Here is a 25,399-nt window from a genome sequence, read left to right on the forward strand (position 1 = left end):
GTGGAGAAAGGGAAAATTGCTACAGCTCTTGCCTTCATATTTCTGATATCTTGGATATTTTGCTTTCTCATAGAATCAACAGGCATGTTCTTGCACTATAGCAGAAAGGAGAAGGGTTGTGAAAGGCAACATATTTTTGAGTAAAAGTGCCCTTTTTATTTCTCTCATACACTCATCTTGTTTGCCTGTACCAGAATAAGGGCTTGAACATTATTAAAGGTAAAGCACTAACTAACTGTGGTTAGTAAGCTAATGAGTGTACATTAATATAAAGTAAATGAGACATTAACTGTTGTGTACATGCTCTGTCTACTCTTGCAGAAAGGAAAGCATCAGAGTATTGCTGGGGATCCTGTGGACGTGTATTTTCAGATCAAATTACTGATGCTTAAGCAACTGATACATAATTTTCTCATTTAAGACCCCTTTTCAGCAAATAGTTACAAACTCACTTTGTTTCCCAAATCACAACTTGAAAATACATGTAACATTAAACACAAGTTTAACAGTGGCCCTAAATAATGAAAGGCTAGGGTGATACAGGTCTTTATGCACACTCATCTTCCTTTGATATAAATAGGAATTTTACTTGGAGATAAGCTTGGGACTAGGTTGCTTCACTGCTCAGTAATGTGAGCCAGAGAGGACTGAGGGACACTGTATACATGTGATTCATGCTGGTACAGCAAGTATACGTGGTTCTTGTGTAGTCAGAACAGCTGAAGCCCATTGTAGCTGGCGCAGGTTGTTTGTCAAATGAAGGCTAATTCCCTATGGATTTGTTCCATACCCCTGGCTCTGCAGGAGGCAGCACGCACTCTACCTGGTTCCAAGTGATGTGTGTGCTGTGTGTGACATGCCGACATGGTCCCACAGATAGGACCTAATTTGAGTTTTTCATTGTACCTTATCAGTGATTTTCATGAAACCTTTAGGATTCACATTTCTCTGATATTGCATAAGCACTCCATCATATTTGACTTCAATTGGCAAAGGGTTTCAAAGTTGCCCAGGAAAATCAGCTAAATTCATAGAACGATGAAGTGAAATCCTGGGCACACTGAAATCGGTCAAAGTTTTGGCACTGACTTTCAATGGGACAAGGATTTTGCTGGCAGTTATTGTAAATACCTGAATATGAAAGAGATTTCAGGAACAGGTTCTTCACTTAAAAGAGCCACTTTTCCTCAAGAAACTTTGCAGTATTTCTAGGTGATTTCATATTTGTGTGTAAAAAAATTATTAATCATTGCTACTAAAGCTATTATGGAGGTACAGAGACCACACCTATTATGTATGTCAGCAAACACCTTTATATAAAAGCAGATTTAGTTCTGAAAAGTCATCCTGAAAAATCTGAAAGAAAGCCTAAGGTTTTGGGGAACTTGCAAGTGAACAGCATTTTAGTTTTTCTGACTATATAAGATGAGACAAATAGTCTAAGAATCTGAAAAATCAATAACTTCATGTCTCAATCCTTTTTTAATTGTAAGCTACCACTGTATTTTCATCATCAGAGAATGGGATTATATATTCAATAAGTGTATGGTTGTGAGTGACATGAGCATAAATAGCTCCTTTGGATTGTTTTCTTGATTTTTTTTCCAGTAAGCTTTAGTAAAAACCAAACAGAAAATGGATACTTGTATTGTGGGGTAGGATGCACTGATAATTCTTGAGAAATCTTGTGTTTGTGGGCTTGTTTTTCCTTTGAAACCAGTTTCATAGTGTATTGGATGTTGGGCTTATGGTGTACAGCAGCAGAGATAAGAACAGCTCGACACAGAAGGCAGAGGAGACAGCAACCCTTTTGGTTGCTCAGGTGATGGCAGGAGCTCCTTTCATCCCACCAGTAGGACTGGGTTCTTCCATCAAAAGATGAAAACTGAGAAAATGTTAGGAGTGGGATTCATCTGACCATAGCTAGACTTTTATAATGTCAACACCTACATCTGAGCTTGTCACCCCTTTCAGATCCAAGGAGAAAGATAGACACCTCTCTGATGCAATTCATTTCCTCCTGGAGTACATATTTAAAACCAGTCAGGTGAATCAATGCCTGAAAGTTCCTATTTTTTTCCACTGCCTGTAGAGGAAGCCTGTAATAACTAGGTCAGATATCTGAAGTCAGGTGAGATGAATTTCTTATTGTGCAAGTCACCAAAAGTGTTGAAACTGTAATTAATTTACGTAACGTATTCAGTGTTTAGGCAATACTGGGGATGAGGGTACCTGGGCAGAATTTAATTCCACTCCAGATATCTTAGTTTGGTCCTTTATGTTGTTGGGATCTCTCCCTGTAGAGTTAGAGAGATTCTTTGTAATCAGCCCCCAGGCATGTCTGACGAGAGGCCAGTATGGGTATGCAGCTGGTTAGACCTGTGTCTGTTATTTAATGGGAAAGGTGTTCGCCGCATTTGGTTTCACTCCGGATCATGAACCATAGGGGGACTGCAGAGTTTCCAAAACCTGGTGCCACAGAGTTGGGCGACATAGCAAGCAGAATTATCTGGTATTGAAACAATGCATCTTTCCCTTCGTTAGAGATCTACTTGATTTAGTTCATTATAAATTGATGATCTTTGTTTCTCCTGAAAAGCTAATGTGAAATGAACAGTCTGGGTTATGTGACTCATCTTAAAATATACAGCTACAGTAAAGTTAAAATAACCACAGCCATTTCTCTCTAAGTGAGTTTTGCTAAAACTATTGGTAATCTAAAAGCTAATAATTGCGTAGCATGCTTATAGCACTTTACATCTTCAAAGTGTTTTGCAAGTGAATCACAACACAACTAAATTTTAGAAGCAACTTTCTATTTATAGGGAAAATGAATTTGAGGGATAATATAGTTTGACCAAGGCCACAGAGGAGTCCGTATCAGAGCCGGCATGAGTTTCTGATGGTTAGTCCTGTGTACAAAGCTGCCTCTTTCCCTCCCTTTCTTTAGCACACATTCTCATATATATAATTTCCCATGTAGTATATCTGTTATGTCTGTCTAAATGTGACCTGCGATAACAAGACTAACATTTTTTGCAAGTGACAGAAGTCTTATTTATTCATATGAATTTTGAAAGATATTTCTAATTTGACAAGTTCAGTGGTACAGGGTGCTTGCTGTGTTAACACAGTAGAAACTGAATTATTAAATTATTTCCTTCTTTAAGATAGGAAAATTCTTGTGTGTCTTGGATACCGTTACAAAGTAACAATGGATAAATGCTGACTTTTTAATGACCACCACTGACTACTATATTAATAATGAAACTCTTGAGAAATAGTTCACAGGTTTATTATTAGTGGATACCCTGCTAGAGTAGTGCTACTATGTGTTCAAAACAAAGAAATGTGATGAATATTTAGCATTCACTTCACTTAAAAAAACCTCACACCCTGTGCATTATGTGGCTTTCCTGAGAAAACTCCATCTGTTATGAATTAAGTGAAACACTATTTCCTTTACAGTAAAAATAACGCCATGATTTTTTTCAGTTTTGTAGAGAAAGGAGGATGACATAAGCTCTAGCAGAGATACTTTGCTTTCAGATTCTTCTTTTGAACCCTGCCTGCCTACCAAAGCAGCCTGTGCTTCACAAATGGGCTGTGCTCATGGGAGCAGATTATTTTATGTATGTCTGCTCAGACAAATACACCTGAAGAGTCTGGCATTTAAATGGAGCCCATCACGGAAGAGCTCTAGCTAGTAGGGCCTGACCTTTTTTGTATAGCTCTCTAATCAGCATGCTAGTTGGTTATTGTTATACTGTGCTATATGGTATGATCTCTGCAGTATACATTTTCATCTTAAGGGGAAGTAGTCGCTGTAATATGCATGTATGTATCGTCTGACCTTGACTTTCATTTTTTTATGAAAACACATAAACTTTTAGATTTAGGAGATGAGCTGACACTTTCTTGCATTTTATATAAACACTTTTAAAACAGTTTATTTGGGAAGAGGGGGCTGTTTTGCATTATTACTATAATACTTTTGGCTGCGAGGAGCATTTCTTAAAAGCAGCAGCAGTGCTGCATTGCATTTAGATAGGCTGGACGTGAGGCTTGTCAGTGCCTTAGCTCTTCTGTGACCGCTCGCGACTTCTGTTGGTCCGAGTATGGCGGAGTGCCGCTGTCCCTCGGCATGAGCAGGAAGGGGTGTCTTTGGTCCTTACTGTTTTTATGAAGAGTTGTAGGTGCTGGGGTTGTTTGAAGGTGGGGACGTTCACTTATATCTGTTTCCATTTATACAGCCACTGCTTCTCCTTTGTGCAAGTCATGGTAAAACTCACGTGTGACCACCACCTTTCTTCTTCCATCATGTCCCTCTCCTTTTTGATGGCCAGTGTCGTAATATTTGCCTGTGATGTAGGAAGAAGAAACCTTTTAGGAAGCATGGGGTGTTTGAGGACGTATAGGTAGCACTGTGGCCCAGAGACCAAGCCTGTCAGCCTTACAGTGGACTTGATGTCCAGCAGTTCTGGGGAGTCTAGGCCTTAAATTAACAGTTTGCTCATGTAAATATGAAAAGGTACCATAGTGTTATGTTGCCCCTCATTAATAAAAATGAATGAGCCGAGCAAATCCTACCTTCTGTCTGACTATATATGTGGGGTAAAAGCAGTGTTTCTGTGTTTTTATTGTTTTCTAATTCCAGCCTGTTTGTCAGAACGATTCATGATCACGTCATGCAGATTTTTGGAGGTTATTTCATACAAACTCACATATGTAGCATATAAAAGTCACAGACAGAAATCAAGAAATACAGCCATCATTCTTACTGCCGGCTTTTTTTTTTTTTTTTGCATCGGTTACTGTTGCTCATTATAAATTTCACCTCCAGCAGTTTGTTTTTCTCTTCGCTTATGCATAATGCTCGTTCTTTTGAGTCATCCTTGTCATATTTCTTCCCACAGCTAAACGCTACTGTAAGAATTCAAGTCCAACCAGCAGCACAACAAGCAGTTATGCCCCTAGCAGCAGCAGCAATATGAGTTGTGGTGGAGGCAGCAGTGCCAGCAGTACCTGCAGCAAGAGCAGCTTTGACTATACTCATGACATGGAGGCAGCGCACATGGCTGCTACTGCTATTCTGAATCTCTCCACTCGCTGCAGGGAGATGCCTCAGAACCTCTCCACTAAGCCTCAGGATCTCTGTGCGAGGGTAAAAATTAGTAATTCTGTTTGTTGATGACGATTTCTCTTTACTGCACTTGCTCTGTGGCCCTGATAGATAGAAGAATAGCTTTAGTACATCTTGCTTCCCCCCCCCCCCCCCCAAAATTAACATAATCTGGTGTCTCTGCTAAAGCAGGGGGAAAAAAAAAAAGAAAAATGCAAATTGTTCACAAGTATCTCAGGAAATCCCGATCGGTATATAAACTGATGATACCGATAGCGTGTACTCCTTCTTTTTTTAATTTGCCTCTTACTAGTGAGATCTATAATTATAAAAGACGTTTGGGTTGCTCAAGAGGTATTAATTGCACTACTGTTTTTTTGCTAAACACAGTCTGATCCATTCATTTTGTGAAAGGATTAAGATTTAATGATCTATTTTCATTTAAAAGTCACAAATGGGACCTAAGGTTGTAAGATCTAGTACAAAGAAATCTATGCTACTTGTATGGTATAATTTCTTGCCTGTCTGTGATATCACAGTTCTTAAGTCACTGCATAATACATTTGAAATGAACAAATCCTCCAGTATAGGTGACTCTAAATGCGCTTAACAGTAGTGCAGGGGTCACTAATATTCTGTATGTTCATAGAGCCTCAGTACATTATGAAGTGGCTATACAGATGCAAATAAAAGCTTTTGTTGTTAAGTTTTATGTATCAAAAAAAAGAGTGCACTATTAAGATTCATTAAAGATTTACCCAAAGATTTTTTTTTCATTATAAACATTAAGTTTCAACGCTGATAGCTGTTAAGAAATGAGGGTTTAACATGCACCAGCAAACAGTACGGTGTTACCTATAGGAGACCACTAGATGGCTAAGTAGACAGATGCAGTGCGGAGGAAACATTTTTGTTTTGCTTATGGAAGGTCTTTTGAGCTGGCAGACATGTTCTGTTCTTCTACATATAGACAAAGGTTTTCTCCCCCTCATCGTGTAAAGCCCCTTGATCATTCATAACAAACTAAACCCGTAGCAGTAGGTATTAGTAGTAATCATGATTTAAGCCAGAATGGCTGGTGACTTTGTTTTCAAATGCTGCTTTTTTACAATGAATTAATTTATTTAATACTGTTCAAGAGGAAAATCTCTTTCTGGCATGTAAATAAATACAGTTGTACTCTATATCAACATGATGGAAAAAGTTGGAATAAAATGCTAAAAATCTTCTGTGTCAAAACCAGAAGGGGCCTCTTTCCTAATGTGTCACCCTATATTGAGACTGAAGGAATAAGTCTGAGAAGATAAACAAGTATTTTCTAAATTAAATTAGCAGGATAGCGGCAATTAGATATATGCTCTGATAAAAGGCAGTAATTCAGAAAGAGAGATCTGCATTCACAGTGCTTTTCTGCAGCTCTGTTGTTACTCCAGAGGAGAGAAAGTCGCCAGACATACAAGGAGTCAGTCACATTCACATGAGTTTTGAAACCAGGTTTCTTGTGGAGCATTTCATTTTTGAAAAGATGAGGGATTCTCTGGGGGCATTTTTATTTCCTTACGTCCTTAGTTTTTTAAAATTTGTCTTCATTTTCAGATATCTTATTTCTTCTCACATAATATAATAGACAACCCTTGTTTGTTTCTATAAAAGAAGTCAGAGCCCATACTCACCTACTCACCCTATTTTTCACAGTACCTCAGCCACCGCAGAAATTGGCACAATATTGTTGTAACTATTCCACTACGTAAAATTATTGATTATAAAGATAGATATACGAAATGTTAATACATTTACATCTGCAGGGAAGGAACTGTGAAATTTAAGTGTATTTCCTTATTGGCAAATGGTGTCGAAAAGGACTTGTTTCGGTACCCTACCTCCCTGTTTAATTTTCTGACATTATCTATTCAAGCATTGGCTGTTAATGTTAAATAAACAAAGAAACAAAGATTATTTGATGCTAGCTGGTTTTTGTTACTCTAATCACCCAGACAGGTGTCAGGACTGGAAACAAGAATTATGCAGATGTTAACTCATAGATACTTACCTCTCCCAGAATAAATCAAGAGCATAAAGACAAGGACAAGAAAATACCTTTAGAGAGTTCTCCTTTTCATTCCAAATTTTGCACCTCCTGCCAGGTGGCAGGAGGGGTAATGAAGACTCTCCCCTCTTCCCCCAAACATCAGATTAGCCATTCAGGAAGAAATCTACTTTAACAGCATTAATGTTGTGTAACAGCATCATGCTATGTGTGGGAGGGGGCTCAATGCTTACAATCTATACAGGAATGGAAAAGCGTTTTATCATTCTGCTAGGCAATCAGATTGAAGAACACAGAGAGGTAACAGTTTGCTAGTGGGAAGCTGAATTAACAATATTTTTCTTATTTTGACAGAATCCTGATATGGAAGTCGATGAAAATGGGACGTTGGATCTGAGCATGAACAAGCAGAGGCAGCGAGATGGTTGCTGTACCATTTTGACACCACTGGAGCCAATGTCCCCGCAACGACAAGCTGTGATGAATAACCGGTGTTACCAACTGAATGAGGGTGACTGCTGGGACTTGCCAGTGGACTACACTAAAATGAAGCCCAGTAGGATAGATGAAGATGATTCCAAAGAGATTAATGTATGTCTTTTTCATCTATTAGTTCTCATTGCAATCTAATTTTGGTAATTCATTAAATTTCTGAAATTTGGAGAGAAAGAGAAAACAAAATTAATATGTGATAAAAATGGTGATTTTCTACAAAAAGGACTTTCTGCTGGTTAATCTTTAGGACTATATCATGCTGGCACACATCTGATCTGTGACTAAGTTCCATAAGACAACATTTGAACCATGAATGTGAATCATGTTTTCTAACAGCATCATCTTGTTAACAAATATTTTCTGCAGTAAAGATGTTTCACTATATCCAGATTATGGTTCTCTGTATAAGCAAGTTGACATAACTGTGCAATACTGGGATAATCAGCTCTCAAGACAATATACTCTCCTGAATTTGAAAACGATAAATGATGTGCTGAGTATTTGAAAGCATGTATTACTTAGAAATCAATTTAAAAAAAAAGCAGCAGAGTATAATGTAATCTTTCAACTATTTCAACTAATCTTCTTCTAGATTACTTATACACTCCTGATAACTCTGTGGGTGAAAGGGCCTGTATTAATGAAATACTTTGTTTCAAGAATACAAAGAAGGGATATTAGAAATAAGTATTACTTTTCAATTCATAATACCAAGACAACAGCAAAACCCTTTAAACAGAAGAGTATGTTAGTGAATTTATTTTACTTTTCAAAACTTAGAACAGCCAGGACACTGAAGAGGTCTGCTGACAGGTTTTAATGTCACTGCTTTTGTTCATCAGGTTTCAGCCTTATCCACTGTGTAGTTTACAATGCTGCACTCAACACAATTTAGCCATTTGGAAAATTCTAGAGGTTGTTCTCTGTTTTTTCTTGGTTTATAACAGAAAATTAGGCTAATCATTTCTGCGTAGCATATCTCTTGCCAATTTTAATTAAAACATAAAATTATTTTCAGTAACTTTGAAACATATAACAAAGTGGCATTTTCACTAGATACACTGAATGTATTCTAGCTCTAGTGTTAATTACAGCTTTGCTATTAATTTCACTGCAGTTAGGAGGAAATCTGTCACTATCAAGGAAATGTGAGGTAAAACAAACAGTATAGCATGGTTTTTTCAGAGTAAGCAGAACTCCTTATTTCTACTGTGGTGTTCATAGCACCATCTGCAGGAATCGCTAAATCAATGCATTCGTCCACTTCATTCCTGAAATAAACGATTTTGAATTTCTGATGCATAAGTAAAGTTAATTATAAGTTATATAAATATATTTTGCCAGACAGATCCATTGAGGTTTGTCCCAGATTGAGATTCTGTGTGTAGATGTTGACATCGCTCCTGTTTCATGTTTGAGATGTTATAAACAGTGAAAATGTTATTTAAGGTGCCTTTTTGATGCATAAGATACTGTATTTAGTCATCTTTTTTCCCTTGCCTCTGTTTTGTGGTGACTTTTGAAAAAAATACTGATTCTTTTAAAACAAAATAATATGACAGCTATAGGAAAAGCTGTGTTTTGCCCTTTTTTTTTCGTTCCTAATTAAATAACCTCTATATTCCACATATTGTAAAGTCTTCATCGAAATATCCAAGTATTATTTAAAGGTTTAATAAGTGAAGGAATATAAAATAATTTCATTAATTTTCTCTGGCAAAATAGGATAAAAAAGGAGATAGCGTCTGATGACTCTGCACCATTTTGTGTAAGTTATAACCTCACCTAGCTGAAACTAATGCTTATATATTTGCCCGTAGCCAGAAGATTTGGATCCTTTCCAAGAGGCGCTTGAAGAAAGAAGGTATCCTGGTGAAGTTACAATCCCAAGTCCTAAACCCAAATACCCTCAATGCAAAGAGAGCAAAAAGGATTTAATAACGTAAGCATAATGTGAGGTGAAATTATTTTTCTCCTTTTAACCTTTTCTCTCTTTGTCTTTTTTTAAACAAACGAGTACATATACGCCTTGCAGTATGAGCATGCAACATTTGCAGCATATAAATGTTTCAAACTGCCAGTTAAGTAAAGTGATAAGCTAACGTCTATTTGCTTGTTCTTAATGATGCTATATTGTATTGAGACGCCATTTTCATTTAAACCTGTTCATTTTGCAGCTTTTCGATTAGGATGCTTAAAACCCCTTGCAGTCATTGCAGCTAAACTGGAAACAATGAAACTTTTAAAAGTTTTTTTTTAAACATACTTACTATTTTGGCTGTTTTTGTTTTTGTTTGGTGGCAGATGTCCAACACCAGGGTGTGATGGGAGTGGTCATGTGACTGGTAATTACGCCTCACATAGAAGGTGTGACTTCATTTTTTTCATGGTGGATTCTGTCTTTTCAATTTATTGTTTTCAGCTTACCTCAACAATGCTGTCAAAGTAAAACGTTGAACTATGTGTTAACCCTTTGAGTAATATATGTTGATCTTAAAAGCATGCTAATTTGTGTGTTGTATAAACGTCTTTTATTTTTAAATAGATTACTAAAATTTCCAAAGTATTCTTAAGCATTTAAGTAGTTAACCCAGGAATCTCAAATAATTTTTGTTACATTTTACTAGTTCATAGAGAAACGAAAAAAAAAGAGAACATTTACAGTATGTAATTTTGGAAGTAATGTTGATACCTAAATATATTCAGAGGGTTAACTATATTACAAAATTCAATATTACAGCACTTGCCCCATCGCTTTTCTGCATTACAAACTTTTACTTTTTAATTTTTATGTTGTGTTTGTTTGGGAGCATTCAGTTAATAAGAAGATTAACTTACTTGTATATCCTGCCATGTCTTACAGTTTATCTGGCTGTCCATTGGCTGACAAAAGCATTCGAAGTATGCTGGCCACAAGCTCACAAGAACTCAAGTAAGATATAAAGAACAAATATTTTCTTTATAAATATTGATTTGACTGCAAATTGTGTATGGTTGTATCAGAAATTAGAAACGCTGTCTGGAGAGCTGCTGCAGAAGGGGCTGATCCTGCTTGGAACACGGTGTTGAAATCTCTAGAAATTCCATACAGGCTGGCTCTATACATAATTCTGTTGACGTATTTCCTTTTGTGTATTCATTAGGTGATAGGGATGGACAAAAGTCAGAACTTCTGGGATTTCATCTAAATGTTTCAATTCCTATTCAGTTTTTTTCTGAACTTTTGAGTTTGCTAGTTAGAACAGAAAATTCTCATGTGATTAGACTAATGAAATACTTCTGATTACACAACCAGTAAAGTGCTGTAGTTTCTCAGACGTAGATCGGAGGGAAGAGAAAACAATTTGTTTTTCCCTAACGCTTGCATAATTTTCCCCAGGTTTGTATCACTGTTATCAGCTTAATGCATTTTCTCATTTGAATATGTTTTTTAGTGTTTACTTAGTTATTCCCCTCCTTACAATGCATTCTTTACAATTCCTTTCAGTTTTTTGGAGTGACAATTGTGAGCAATGAAAGTTAGAGAATCATGAGACTTAGCTTTGATGCTGTCTTCCTGCACCATATGCTCGACTGCAACTCTGTATGTGGAAGAACTCTAGAATTTGTTAGTGCTATGAGATAGTGGTACTCCTGAGTTGGTACTATGGTTAACATGGAAAGATGTTCACAAGTAAAAGGAAAAATTGGGTAGAGAAAGTATAAGTGGATAGCTTATGCTGCCATGCTAAGCAGTGTTCTGTCTTTACCATACATTTCTTGAGTTCAGTACATACCTTGATGAAAAAAGCAGCTGTAAAGCATGGAAAGGACAAGAAAGCAAGCATGAGAAAGCTGCTGAAGTGAGATTGCTCTCTAGTCTTAGCTAATCTATTCACTAGAGGCAAACAACAGGTACAAAATTTACAATTTATTTCCCACCCTGTCAAAAGTAACTTTTTGAAACTATCAGTTTAGATCATGCTGGTATCTGCTGCTAGAAGGCTATGTGACATGCAAGGGGAAGGGATGTAAATGAGATCAGGGAAAACATCCAAGTATAAGCAGAGTAAGACATAGGCACATAACCCCAGAGAAACTCAGATTTGGACCTGGATTTTGGGTTGGGATGGGTCAAGTGGTAGATGTTCGAGGAAATGCAATTACATAAACAAAACACAGACAAGACTCTTGGGGCAGCATGAATAATACTTTAAGCGCATACTTTGCTGCTCTAACCCTTTATAAAGTTTCCACTTGTGTTAGGAAACTATTCCTGAATTACCCCATCTCCTCTGCCTGTCTCAAGCATCTGCAGTCAAGCCTACCTAATACAGACCAGGAAGAAAAAAAAAAAAAATCACTTGAACTTGAGACCCTATTCCTGTCTCATGCCATTCTCTCTACCTATTTCAAGTTTTGCCTAAGCAAAAAGAACCAGATTACGTCATATTTAAAGTTATATTTTTAGGTTTAGCATATATTATTTATTTAGTATTCAGCATAAATTATTTATTTAGCAGTTATCATAATACCTATTGAACACATAAAAACTCTGTTAAGTGAATTCAAAAGTTAGGAAATGCCAGAATTCTAAGCAGGCTAACTTAACTCATTTCTCTTTTGCATTTTCATTACAAGGCAATCCTTCATTTTCTGATCACATATTTTTCCATAGGCTAACAAAGTAATTCATTGCACAGGGCAGGCAGTAATCACTGTATAAGCAACTAACGAATTTCTCCTGTTTTCCTCATTATCCCATGTGTGGCCCTGTTTGCTATTCACTGCACTTTTTTCAGACTGTACTTTCAGGATGTAACTACTAATTCACTCACGTGTTTGTCACTACCATTGCATGGGAGTGTTTCCTAATTAATTTATCATGATTATAAAGGAATTAACTTATTTTCACCTGCACTTATACACTGAAGTAATTCAGGGTTAGTATTATCCTCATTTTAAAGCCAGAAAACTTAAGCATATAATTTTGATTGCTCAGTTTGAGACTTCTAGGACTCAATTTGTCAGAGTTCTTTGCATTGTAGAGAACTGTGTATGTACAAAGCCAAGTACCCATTGAATTCACTTGGAGCTGTGGGAAGTTGGCAGTTTTACATGATGAGTGATTGACCAGTGTTCCAGAACAGCTATGGGACTATCCTTTCTCCTCCCCAAAAACTCTGATCAGTCCCAGCTTCCACTTGGTGCCTTCGCTCTGTCCTGTTCTCCTTCACCATTTTTTCTACATTGCTCCCTGTCTCAAGCTCCTTGTCTAATCAGCCCATCTCCTGCCTCCATCACATTTATATTTTTATAATTTATATTTTATATTTTCTCTACCTCTTAGCCATCCTGCTGAAGTTGGTACAGAGAGAAATAAAGCATCTTCGCATTTCTTACATATATTCGAAAGCAGGGAAGTACGAGTCCTATGGATGGCAGCATCCTTTATGCAGCTCTCATTTATGCTCTTGTTCTCTGCCTAAGATGGAAGAAGATGTGATCATGTAAATGATAATGCATATGCACAAAACAGCTAAACCAAAGCTACATAAGCGATTTTGATTTGGGAATTTTTTAAACTGTGAAGCACTTCGTTTACATCTGTTATATTTCTGCGTGTGAGGTTTGGGGGTATAATTTCCTTGCTTTTAAAAAGAGCAAGCTGAAAGGAAGCAGAAATTCCATAATGTGGGATTCCACTGGCTCTCTGTCAGGCCACCAGCCACCATGGGAACTTTTGATATCTGCTATGTAGGTCACCTGTGGTAGCAGGTAGCTACTGTGGTAGCAAACAGCAGTAAAAGGTATAACGCTCTGCATGGACTGGCACCAGGAAGAGGTGGGGAACGTTGCTGGTGTTTTCACACATATTTGCTGACAGTGGAAGAGTAGTGAGAATCAGTAACCTTGGCTCCTACCCCAGGCTGTAGAGAGAAATGTATACACATTTTTTTCCCGTATCCCAAGCTGAGATCCCTTCTGTCCTGTCCCTACCAATCTGTATGGTTCCCATCTCTTCTTCATCTTTTATTCCTTGTTCCAGTTTTCAATATAGTTGTTTCCAGTCATCCATAAAGACTTCAACCTCTGTAAACTTTCTGGAAAATACTTTTCTAATGCGTGGGGTATAGAGAACAATTGATAGTGAGGTAGAAGAATTGATAGTGCAGCATAGGGATTGTATTTCTGGACTTCATAGTTTGGAAAGATTTCATACTTTTATGGTTTTGCCATGCATAGCTTATGTAGCAAATATCGCATATGTGCTGGTAAAGCCTTTATATCACATTTTACCAAACCATGATCTCCTTCTGGCATTTTATAACACACAAAAGTTATGTATAATGCAGCTTCTTAACCGGAATTTTGCTAACACACTGATTCTTTTTAAGCCCCAGCTAAAATAAAAAATAGCAGACACTTCAAATAATATTTATGAATAATATCATTCAGATAATATTCATAATCAAAATAATATGAGAATCTGAAAAGGTTAGAGAAAAGTTTATTTTACTTTACAGTTATGCTCATTGTATTGCCTTTTGGTAGTTGTGGCTCCATAAATTCCATCACCCACGTTTCCTGGCTCCCAGAATAATAATGGTGCAGCTTTCAATTAAATTGTTTCAGGGTCAGCCTAATTATTCCTTACCACCCATGCTTCTCTTCTGTAAGGCTTCTTGCTCAGGTTTACCGTGCAGGTTGTACGATCCCCCACTTTCACCCAAAGCCCAAGTGGAAACATGAGAGTCTTTGTGCATAGTTTATCGGCAGACCAAAGCAGTTACGCAGCCTGGTCAATGATCTCCAAATAACAGAAGAATTTCTTCAGCTTTAATTCTCAGTTACTGCTGCTGGCAAAAAAAAAGAGGTCAACAGCTTTAAGGGGTCTCTGAAGAAATTAATATCTGGCAAGAATCCAAGCTTTTCCAGCGTTAAGATTTGGGTTATAGTACTTGTGAAAAGCAACTAATTTTTAAAGGACCTAGGGACACCGTATTGATGAGTAAACTTAACTATGATGGGAAAGCAATTAACAGCCCACCCAGTGACAGCTACCAATATTAAAATATTCATAAGTTAAATCCAGTTTAATCTTACCCAGGGGCTTTTCTTATCAGTTTTCCTTATTTACTCCTTATCATAGGAGGTTTTTCTAACAGTTACAGTTACTTGAAAACTGTAATCCCATTGTAGAATTAAAAATACTATAAAAAAGCAATGTTTTGAAGCACTTTTAATCTTATTCAAAATAAAATTTGAAAAAAACCTAAAATTAATTATTGTTTTTAAAAGGACACATTTTGATCATCAGTAAATCAATCCCAGCCAAAATGCAGCATACTGACTGAGAACATTTCTACTTGGTGTACTGCCAATGTGGGAACCAGAGAATGTGGGTACCAGTGACTCCCAGAAAATGACAAACTTAGTCCTACTTAGTGCTACTTTGATGTAAAAATAATCATACCTTTTCAAAGGCCATAGGTAACTAAGTATTAGCTTGGTCAACCATGGAACTGACTATCAAATTGTCAACATTTACCCTTGGGTCAGTTTTCTGCCAGAAAATCCCATTAGTGCTTATATTAAAGAATCTGAACCTCAGAAAGGTTTGCAGTTCAACCAGGTGCCTACAAGTTTGGATACTTGTCTGATACTGTAGAAATATCCCCAGTCCGTCAGTCCCAAAGCACCTGTGTCTCTACGTAGATTTTGCATGTCATTGTTTTCTGTGTTGGACGTCTTTTGGTATTCCCCTATGGCACTTACAGGGAGGAGTACAGTCTCATTTCCCTCGCTACAATGAAGCCTGAGAGCTTTTCTTTTCCACATGTCTTTTTAACTCAAACTGAGGAGCTCGGTCTATTTTTGCACTTTCTCCACAATGAAGTAAGAGTTGGAATTTCTGTGCCTCCTTCTTCTTTCCATGTCACTCCACCCTAATTTCCATATTCTTGGTGGTCATCTTCTACTCTTTTTCTTATCTTCCTTTTATCCTTGTTCCCCTGTTCCCAGATGTGTCATCCTAGTAGTGTCTTCCATTCAGTTCAGATGGGAAGGTGAGCTTCTCTGAAGCTTTCCCTGTTAACCACAACTCTTCTAGGAAGAACAACTCTATGCAGTACAGTTTTTTCTGGATAGGAAGGATATCCTTAGCTCATACTTCTAGGGAAACTATTCCATGTTAGTATAATCTCTAATATCCACTTTTTATTGGTGTAATTTTACTGCAATTTGCTCAGCAAGAACTACCAACTGAGAAGAAGGGATATCCTCCCCGAAATGGAGAAGCTTGTGTTGTATTTATTCTGATGAGTATATAAAATAAAATAGTACTGGAAAAAGTAATATTTTCTTCCTCACTTTAGTGATCTTGCAAAAAATAGGACTTCTCCAAATAAAAAATTAAAATGCAGAAACAAAAATTAATAGGATATGTTACTAAAACACTACAGAAACTTTCCCCTCTTTAGACAGGTAACCAGATTATTCTTGGATGTTAATTGGTACATATACTCTTTAAAGCTTGATAGCTCTCCTAATATACAGTAACTTTTTGTACTCAAACCAGTTATTTCTGCAGAGATCTGTTTAGCTGCTGAAGTGATTTCTCCACCTACATCCTGTGTTTGCCACTTGAGGTGTTTCTAATATTCAGTGCCTGGGTGTATATTTGTTGCTTCATCTGCACAGGAGTATTATCCCTTGCCTTGCCATGCCTTGCCTTGCCTTCCCTTCCCTTCTCTTTCCTTCCCTTTCCTTTTCCTGCTGAGATTACATCTGTCCTCCTATAAGAACTCAGTAAGACTGTGACCCATTATATAGTTTTCACTCACTTTTCTCTTAGAAAATTACTCTTTGTTGCAAGAGGAATAACCATTTCCATTCTTATTATCACTTTTTTACCCTTGTTATGTCCTCTTTTTTTTTTCTACATGGGAAACTTAATAGAAGTTGTCATTACAGTTTTTCTTGAATTCTGAGGTTGTTGACCCTAGTAAGTAATCTTGTGTTATAATGAAATACTCCTTTGATGCTAAGTATGTATCCTTTGAATCTGCAGATACTTTTTTAAGTTCCTTGATATTTTAGCTAACTTTTATATAGAAAATGTGATTGCAAGGACCAGACGTGATGTATTTGGAATAATGTTAAAAATTACTAGAGTGAGTCATTTGTAAATGATAGTGTTTATTAACTTATCTGCAATGTTATGGTAAAATAAACTGCGGGTTTTAATGTGTTATTAAATTGCAAGTTGGTGCGCAAGTCTAATTTAAATTATTAAAAACAAAACCAAGGAACATAGATCCTCAATAGTAGTTCACTTATAAGGAATAATCTTTCCCATTTTGTTCAACTAGATCCTTGGGCCAAGTGAAATTAGGAATCTCATGTGGTTTCAGTGGGTTTTTTTTGCATTTTTGTTTCCTGTATTTATTGCAGATTTCCACTTGGATACCTTATCTTTGATGGCAGCATGCATGCCTGGCCAGAACAGAACACCTTGGGCTCTGTTCCTGCACTTCTCAATACTCAAATGGGCACTGTAGGTTATACCTAGCATTTCCAACCTCATGTTGTGTGGTGTTATGATAATGTCCTTTGTATAGAAACCCATCATCTGCAGCAACCTCATCTCTGTAGTTGCAATAAGTTTTACACATGGAAGTGGCTGGGCTTTTTTTCTGTTAGAGTAACTCATTCAGACTCTGGTAAGGTTGAGTCATTCCATTTTTCTCACTTAAGTTTGTCAACTTTTGTCTCCAAAATGGAAAATACTTGAGTTCTGTTTACATAAGACCCTTCATCATTGTTTTCATTACTGAGAGGTAGTCTTAAAAGCATGTACTCTCTAAAAAGCTCCTTAAAAGCCATCTGCATATCAGTACCTCTGATGCTGTGAAATGTTCCATGCAGGCACAAAATTGTTTGCATGAAGCACCTTGCAGAATCAGGGCCTTAGTAAGTTTTCAATACCATGAAATGCTCTGAAATTGGAGACTTCATTTGCATAGTGGCATCTACAATACACAAATAGTTTATGGCCTCTTTCTTTATGTACTTAATTATTTAAAACAAAAGATATTGATAGCTGTACTTTTTTACTGTTTGGATTTTAATCAGTATTTAAAACCATTTGCCACTTAGTTATCACCTGAAATAGTCTCAATTCAGATGAATGTTCACTGAATTAGAGTAATTTTTTCAAAACAACCTGTATGACTTAAGAGTCTAAACTTTGTTTTCAGAAGGAATATAAGTGCTGGGCATGCGCATCCCTGCAACTTCTATATGCCTAACTTTGAAAGTGGAATTCAATGTCTGCAATAACAATTTAGGCAGTTTTGAAGATACAACCCTTAGTTCCTAAGCTCTTCACTAATCACCAAATATTTCAGTATGAATGTTTATTTGACAGTTCATTTTAATTTTCAAAACTTTTCTCTTGTCAGTCATTCCAGTGCCATTCTGTGCAGTCCCTAAGCAGCTATTCTGAGAGGAGCACTTAGTTGTGATTAATTATCAATGAATTTGCTTAGCTATGTTAACATGCCCAATGAATCTCTCTAAGGCCTTCTCGTCTTGGAGTCTTTCCATTTGTACAGTTGCCTTCGCCTTCGTTGGATTTGGTCATACTTCTTTGTCATTGAATGTGTCCTACATAATTAATCTCATTCAGCCTAGCATTTGCTCGTATTCAATTCAAGGATCTTTTCTTTGGCACAATTTGGTTATTGTGCAAACTCCCATTGTGACGTTGATCATTTTTGCTTCAAATCAACAGATCATAACCAATTGCTCATTCCATCCAGATCCGCAAAGATCTGCAACATGATGCTGTGGTATATCCCAAGTGCTGAGGCAATCCCTATGGGAAGTTGCATAAACTATACTAAGTTGCTAAAAGGGGAATTAAAAGTGCAGTGTTTTGCACTTTCTGTGTTTGGTCAGACTTGCCAAAACCCTTTAATATATACCCCAAAATAAAAGTAATTTGTCACTCGAAGTCCTAAAGATGATTGTCTGGATCCTCAGTTGGTGTAAATTAGCATAGCTCCATTGCCTTCAGTGGAGTTACGCTAAGATACAACAGTGATGATCTGGGCAGATGCCCTCAGCTGCTCTCTTGGGTTAGCATTCATGTTTGATTGCCTTATTTAAATCTTTCGAAGTTATAAAATTCCTTGCATTGTTTGGTTTCTTAGAATGGCCAATTGTTTACTTGATTACTTGGTGTCTGTATCTGCACAGTAACATCTGATTTTGCCATGCAGTTAAGTTCACCCCTTTATTTTTATCTTAGTGCTATTGGGACTTTATGTGGCACACATTTTTTGCAGCACTGTAGTATCTATATCAATGTTTTATATCTCTAAAATATCCCATATCCCTCATAAACACCTCATCATAATCTTCTTTTACAATATTTTTTGTATTCCCAGTAAGTGGAATTTACATTTGTTCATCTGCATGTAAAAACTGCTCTTCTACCCCAACACACACAGAATTTCCACTGCTTCAAAGTCTGCTGGTTTCTCTCCTTCTACAGATAACGACATTGTGCTCTTTCAGCATGGGCTCATTTGATGTACACTGTGTGAAACAACCTTAGATTTTGAGGAGTATTTTAACACTGGCCATCATTAATTATTTTTGTATGCTTGACTGTGCTTACACTGCACTCAGCTCCAGCAGTATCTGTTTTCTGTAATAAAAAAGAGGCAGAGGAGGACTGCAGTATAAGCACATTACTATTGTTATCTATTATTTTTTGGACTGTGGTAAAAGGGAAAAAAAGACAGACCCTTGAAAAAAATTAAATCTAAATCAATTATATTTAAGATGCAGTTTCCAGAATTATACTATTTACATAGTTTCATTAAAATGATCAGCTGTAAAGTAGTCAATCAAAGTGATATTTAAAATGCCATCTTCAGGCTTCAGAGTTAACACTACATGGAGATGAACGGAATCTAGTTTCCAAATTTTCAGACTGCAAATTAATGGGGACATCATTATGAAAGCATATGATCAGCTTAAAGGAGCTATAAAAATGATTTATTCAAAAGAGATTAGGAACTGGAGCACTTTTCTTCTGTATTAAGTAGGAAAGGAATCAAAGCATGCAGACGCAGTTTACAAGAAAACCAAGCCATAGTCTTCCTTTTCTTTTCCTTTTTTATTTTTTACAGGTAGAGAACTATTTTTTCCAGGCCAGTCATTCTGCCACTTTTCTTGAACATATAATTCACACAAAAAGCATGTTAAAGCAGTCTTGGTAGAAAATCACAACTTACTCATTTTGCCTGTAAAACTATGAGCTTACGGATTTTTTGTTTGCTTCTATAAACTGATGATAGCTGAAAGAACTAAAATGATCCTATGTTAAATGCAGTCTACTGAATGCTGAATTCAGAGTTTAATAGGTAAACAACATATAATTTACTTTTTGACTATATATAAATCAGCCATGAGTTAGACATGGTATCAGACAATAGATATAGAAATGAAAAAGCATCTTGGTTATTTCTTACAAATATTTGTATATTTTTCTTTTAAATACCGGGGTTATTCTTTAAAAGGGAGTGAATTCAGCATCTGCTATTTTAACTTCTGTGTATTTCACAAATATGTTTTAATTAAAAAGCTGTAAATTTTGGGTATGCTGGACACAGCAGACATAAATCGCTGATTTTATTCCCCGTGAGTAAGAGTTATAAACAAATTTTGGAAAAAAACAGGAAATCATAAAAACTGATATGAAAAGAACTGAATAATTTTTAAAAATTATAGATTATGGGTTTCTCCTCAAGGCTTCTCCAGGAACCATTGTAGGTGGTGATTTGTTTTCCTCTGATGCACTAATCAAGAAACATCTGTCAGGAAAGCGTAAGTATGTTCCATAAGTATAGGCGAATGGAGGAGGGGCAAGGGCCTTGTTTTTGAATAACACCCAATAGACCTGTGGTGACTTCAGTGTGTGAAGAATCTGAAAGAACTGTATTATTAAGAAATTTTTTTTCTTTTTTTTTTTAAGCCAGCTAAGGTTTAATCCTCAACAGTCCCATTCACAGAAAAAGACCTTCAGTGATTCTAAGTCTTTTCGGAGACCTGATCCAAAGTCCTCTTAAGTCAATGGAAAACCTCCCATCATCTTAGCTGACTTTGGATCTGAGATTATGTTTTGTAACTGTGAAAAGCTTTGCCTGAGCAGCATGTTTTTACTGGAGTGAGAACAGTACTACAAGGCCAAATTCCATGCATAACCCCATGAGCAGAATTTGCACTCCTTGCACTTGACAAAACCGGTTTCAGGTTGATACTGTTGTAGACAGAGTCCTACCATCACTTGTTTAACAAGAAAAGGTATTTTTAAGGTATTAATTAGTCAAATAATGGTAAGGAAATTCTTTAACTTTTGTTTGACTTCTATTTAATACAATAAACCTCTGTAAATTAAAAATAAGTAGTATTTAATACATATGAGAGGTAATTGTCTACTAGTTTATACGCAAAACTTGTATCCAGAATACAATGTTTTAACCGTCGTTTACCTGATTTTAATTCCATGTTTACAAATTTTGGTATTAACTCTACTGATCCCAGAGTAAATGCTACTGATTCACAAATGGGTAATAAGTAAACACGTCAGGACCACATATCTCCAATTTTTGCAAAAATTCTCGTGAATGTTAATGTACCACAGACCAAATGTGGTTTATATCTTCATATAAAGTTTTACATAATCAAGAATGATCTCAAAAATAATTTTACTCCCTCTTAAAGTTTAAAAGATGTTATTTCAAGGTAGTGGGATTGTCTTTAAGGCTAAGAAATACTTCTTTTTTGTCTGTTCATGTCAATGAAAATACTTTCCATTCAAAAGTAAAGTAAATGTAATTAATAAGATATTTAGCCAAAGGGTATTTTTTTCTTATAAATTTCCCTCACCATAAAAAAAGGAAATATGGCAGTTTCTAAAGACACTGCCAATGGATTAAATTCTGTGCAAGAGATACAGTCCACAACAATGAGTACTGGGAAGTGGCAACCTATGGGAGACATTTCTGTAAGGTGTAGTTTGCTGGGTAACCTGTTCCGCAGTCTTTCATTTGACCTTCCTGAGATGCTATATTCATCTTGAAATTAGTGGTTTTCCTATGGCTGAATGGGTGTTAAGGCTGGAATTCTGCCTGTTCCTAGTTCATGCCAAGAGGTTAAGAAGATGCTCTTCTTCCATGTTGTGTATAGCTGAGGATCACAACCTCTGAGCTAATCAAAACAGAGAATTTGTGTTTCAGCTATGTTCCTGCCTTGCGTATTATTCTCCCTAATCCTTGTCAGGGGGAGTTTAATTAGCAGGGCAGTGATTTTTAAAAAATATTTTGTCAGAGTTTGAACATAGGATGTAAAAATTCACTCTGAAAATGAAAGTTATGGTTCCTCTTTGCCATTCTGGAAGGAGAAAAGTATTAATCAATGTTTAGATGAGATCTGTATCAATGCTAACCAAGTGAATTAGAAATCAGAATAAGGAGCAGTAAATAGATGCTCAGGGATATTTGACTATAAGGACACAAAACCAAGTGATTTTGGAAAAGAAGTGTATTGCTTGAAAAAATCAGAGGGAAACCTTTTTCTCGTAAAAATCGTGTAAGGCAAAGTTGTTAGCCTCTCACTCAAGGCTGCTTTTCCAATTCTGCAGTGCATGAGAGCTTTGAGCCCTAAGGTATAATAGAGCATGAGCACTTTCTCTCTTTATCTGCATTCCCGACCGTGAGCAAAGCGTTTCTGGGCGCGCGAGCCGTTTCCTACCCGGCAGTATGCAGTTGCACAGTGCTATTGTGCTGCACCGCCATTTATCCCTGTTTGTAACCTCCGACCTCTCCAGCACTCTGCGCAGCTGTTTAGGAAACTATTCCTGCAGCTATTAGACTGCAAAATTGAAGTGGCTCTTTCATGAAATGTTTACAGTATAAACCAAGCTTGCACTGCCTAATCTTATGGGAGTTGCAGAAGGGGAGATTGTACAAAAGCGTGGGCTTTCTGCCTTTGTTAACTTTAAAGAGAAAGTAAGGAGGGCCAAAGTAAGAAAAGACACCAGAGCATATCCCATGACAATAGAGAGCACAATTCATTTTCAAGTGCTCTACTTAATGATACCTTGGAACAGTCTTATGAAGCTGGAATTATTACTTAAGTGCTGTTGAATACAGTCTCAGATTCCAGCACAAGAAGGAATAGTTTAGCTTGGAACAGTTTTAATGGTCTTATCAGAGCTTCCTGCCCTCACTGAAGGGATGTCTCCTTTGTTCACATAATGTGCAAACTGCGTCATACAGTCTGACAGGTTAGGGTGAAATGGCACCAATTTCAGATTATTGAATACTGTACTAAAAGCTCCATTGTTTCTTTTATGGCTACCCAGACAGCTGCAACATCCTTTCAGGAGGGACAGGAAACTCGGAAGCAGAGGCAGAGGGATGTCCGGAGTAGAAACTGGGAGTATTATCTCAGGCACAGAGTCCCTCTCACTGATCAGGACGTTTGGTGTGATCCACTTTATCTACCTCACTGAGAATTTCTGAGCATTCATTAGCTCTGCGAACTGGACTTCAAAGCCATCATTTTCAGTTGTTGAAAAGAACATATACAAATACAAAGAAATATACAAATATTTTGAATATATACAACTATACAAAGAAATTGGCTGATGGTTGAACTTGAACTATCAAGAAGGGACTGAAACCAAGTAGAATGACAGCGCTTGATCTTTCTGGAAATGAGCCTGTAAGGAAAGGTTGCATCTGTGCTGCCAATAGGAGGCCAAACAGTATGCTCTCTGACAGCTTTTAAGACGTATTACAGAATTATAAGACCGCGTAGGCAGGGACCTCCAAATGTTACCCAGTCCAAACTCCTGCTCAGACCAAGTCCAGCTGGAGCAGGTTGCTCAGGACCTTGTTCAGTCAAGTATCTCTAAGGTTAGAGTTCCCACAACCTGTTCCAGTGTTTGACCAGCCTGATGTTTTGGGTTTTTTTTCCTTTATAACAAATTGGGCTTTCCCATGCTGAACCTTGTCCCCATTGCTTCTCATTCTTCAGCTGTGCAGCTCTGAGGAAACTTTTGCCTTCACCACACCATCCCATTAGGTATTAGTAGACAGCAATAAGATTTCTTACACTTTTCTTCATAAGAATGAACAAGCCAGTGCTCTCAGCCTCATATATCAAGTGCTTCAGGGCCATAACCATCCTGCAATGTCTTACAGCAATGCAAACTTACAGCTTGTTGTGTTTCTAGTTCTCAGAGCGCTGGGAAGAATAAAAAAGACATTGTGCCCTCCTAAATGTAACTTCATTAGGGCTGATTTGTCTGCCCACTGTCTACCATCTAAGACTACCTCAAGGCAGTAGAATGGAGTACTTGTAGGAGTGGGCATAGCTGTGGTCATGCCCAACCTATCCTCCTTGCAGATAGGTTCTTGACTGGACTCGCCTTAAGAATTTTTCCCTTCAGTATTAATTAAGTCTTGCTTAACATTGCAGGCCAGAGGTAAATTCAAGTAAATTAGTTTAGATGTAGATGGAGCATGAGTCTCAAGTCAATTGCACCAAAAATTAGAGCATGTCTGAGAATTGTTCAAAAATTAGTGTAAATTCACACAGAAAATCAGTGACAAAACTGCATTTCCCTTAGCTGTACTGTTCATTAGCCTTCTTACTAGACCAGACTGCCTCTCACAGTCTGATATAATTCACACTCAGTATTTTCACATTTCCTCACTTGGGCTTCTGACAAATGTTTTTAGGCCTAGAGGGAAAAAGCTGCTTGTTTTCATGAAACGAAAACTGAAGGATTTTACTCTTTTGCTGTTGATTCTCCACCCCCAAAATAGAAAGTAGTGTATCTGCTTTATCTGTCTGGGAAAGGGAAACCCTTGAGACTTTACTCCCCTTATCCAAATGTTAACCTATCCCTGTTATTGAATGGCACATGTTTTCAGACAGAAACATACATTCAGAAGAGTTTTAAAAATCCATCCAGTAGAGGAACTATAGGTACAATAGCACTGCTCAATTCTAATGGCCACAGTGTGTGGCTACATATGGAACAAAACATACCTCTTAGCCTTAAGATGCAATTAGTCACCTAAACACATTTTACACTGAACTATTATGTTTACCTTATCTTACCTTTCTAAATGTGCACTGAAAATCATCTTTTTAATTGCTCTTTTGAAACAGGAGAGTAAGAAACAAGCTGTTAATAGTGAAGAAAATTCCAACCCATTACATTTTCTGTCATTTGGATTATTTTAATGGGGTTTTTTTTTGCAAAATTCTGAGCCCTCATGCTGCCCATGATATATTTACTAGATAACTCAAAGATGTTTACAATCCTATTCATTTATGGCTTTGCCATAATGCTAGACTGAGAGGACTCTCATTAGAGGCAGGACTCCTGCTTCTTTCTTAATTATATAGGGCTAGAAATATTTTGTAGGCTTAGTCTTTCATACCAATACTCGATATATTATTTTGAAAGAGGACATCTAAATTGGACTTTCTTCATGCTCTTATTCTTTCTGTCCTTCCCACTCAGCCTTTCCTTTCCCCCTTACATCTGTTCCAACTGCCTCCTTTCTTGTGATCTTCTAGAGTCCTCTTGATCAAGTATTTCTGCATGCACAAGTTGAACAGTCTGTTCAAATGAAAAACAGATAAACAGAATAGCTAAG

The 25,399-nt window shown here is 37.0% G+C and overlaps 1 protein-coding gene across 1 annotated transcript in view; it reads left to right on the forward strand.

The window, feature by feature from the left end:
* MYT1L (myelin transcription factor 1 like) overlaps positions 1-25,399 on the forward strand; it is a 316,300-nt gene that overhangs the window by 250,043 nt on the left and 40,858 nt on the right. The window contains exons 12-16 of the mRNA XM_075145121.1: positions 4,917-5,164; positions 7,524-7,760; positions 9,485-9,606; positions 9,969-10,031; positions 10,528-10,596. Coding sequence (XP_075001222.1) covers positions 4,917-5,164; positions 7,524-7,760; positions 9,485-9,606; positions 9,969-10,031; positions 10,528-10,596 — 739 coding nt within the window. The remainder of the gene's footprint in view (positions 1-4,916; positions 5,165-7,523; positions 7,761-9,484; positions 9,607-9,968; positions 10,032-10,527; positions 10,597-25,399) is intronic.

This window comes from Calonectris borealis, chromosome 3 (genome assembly GCF_964195595.1).
Source record: "Calonectris borealis chromosome 3, bCalBor7.hap1.2, whole genome shotgun sequence".
Taxonomy (NCBI): domain Eukaryota; kingdom Metazoa; phylum Chordata; class Aves; order Procellariiformes; family Procellariidae; genus Calonectris; species Calonectris borealis.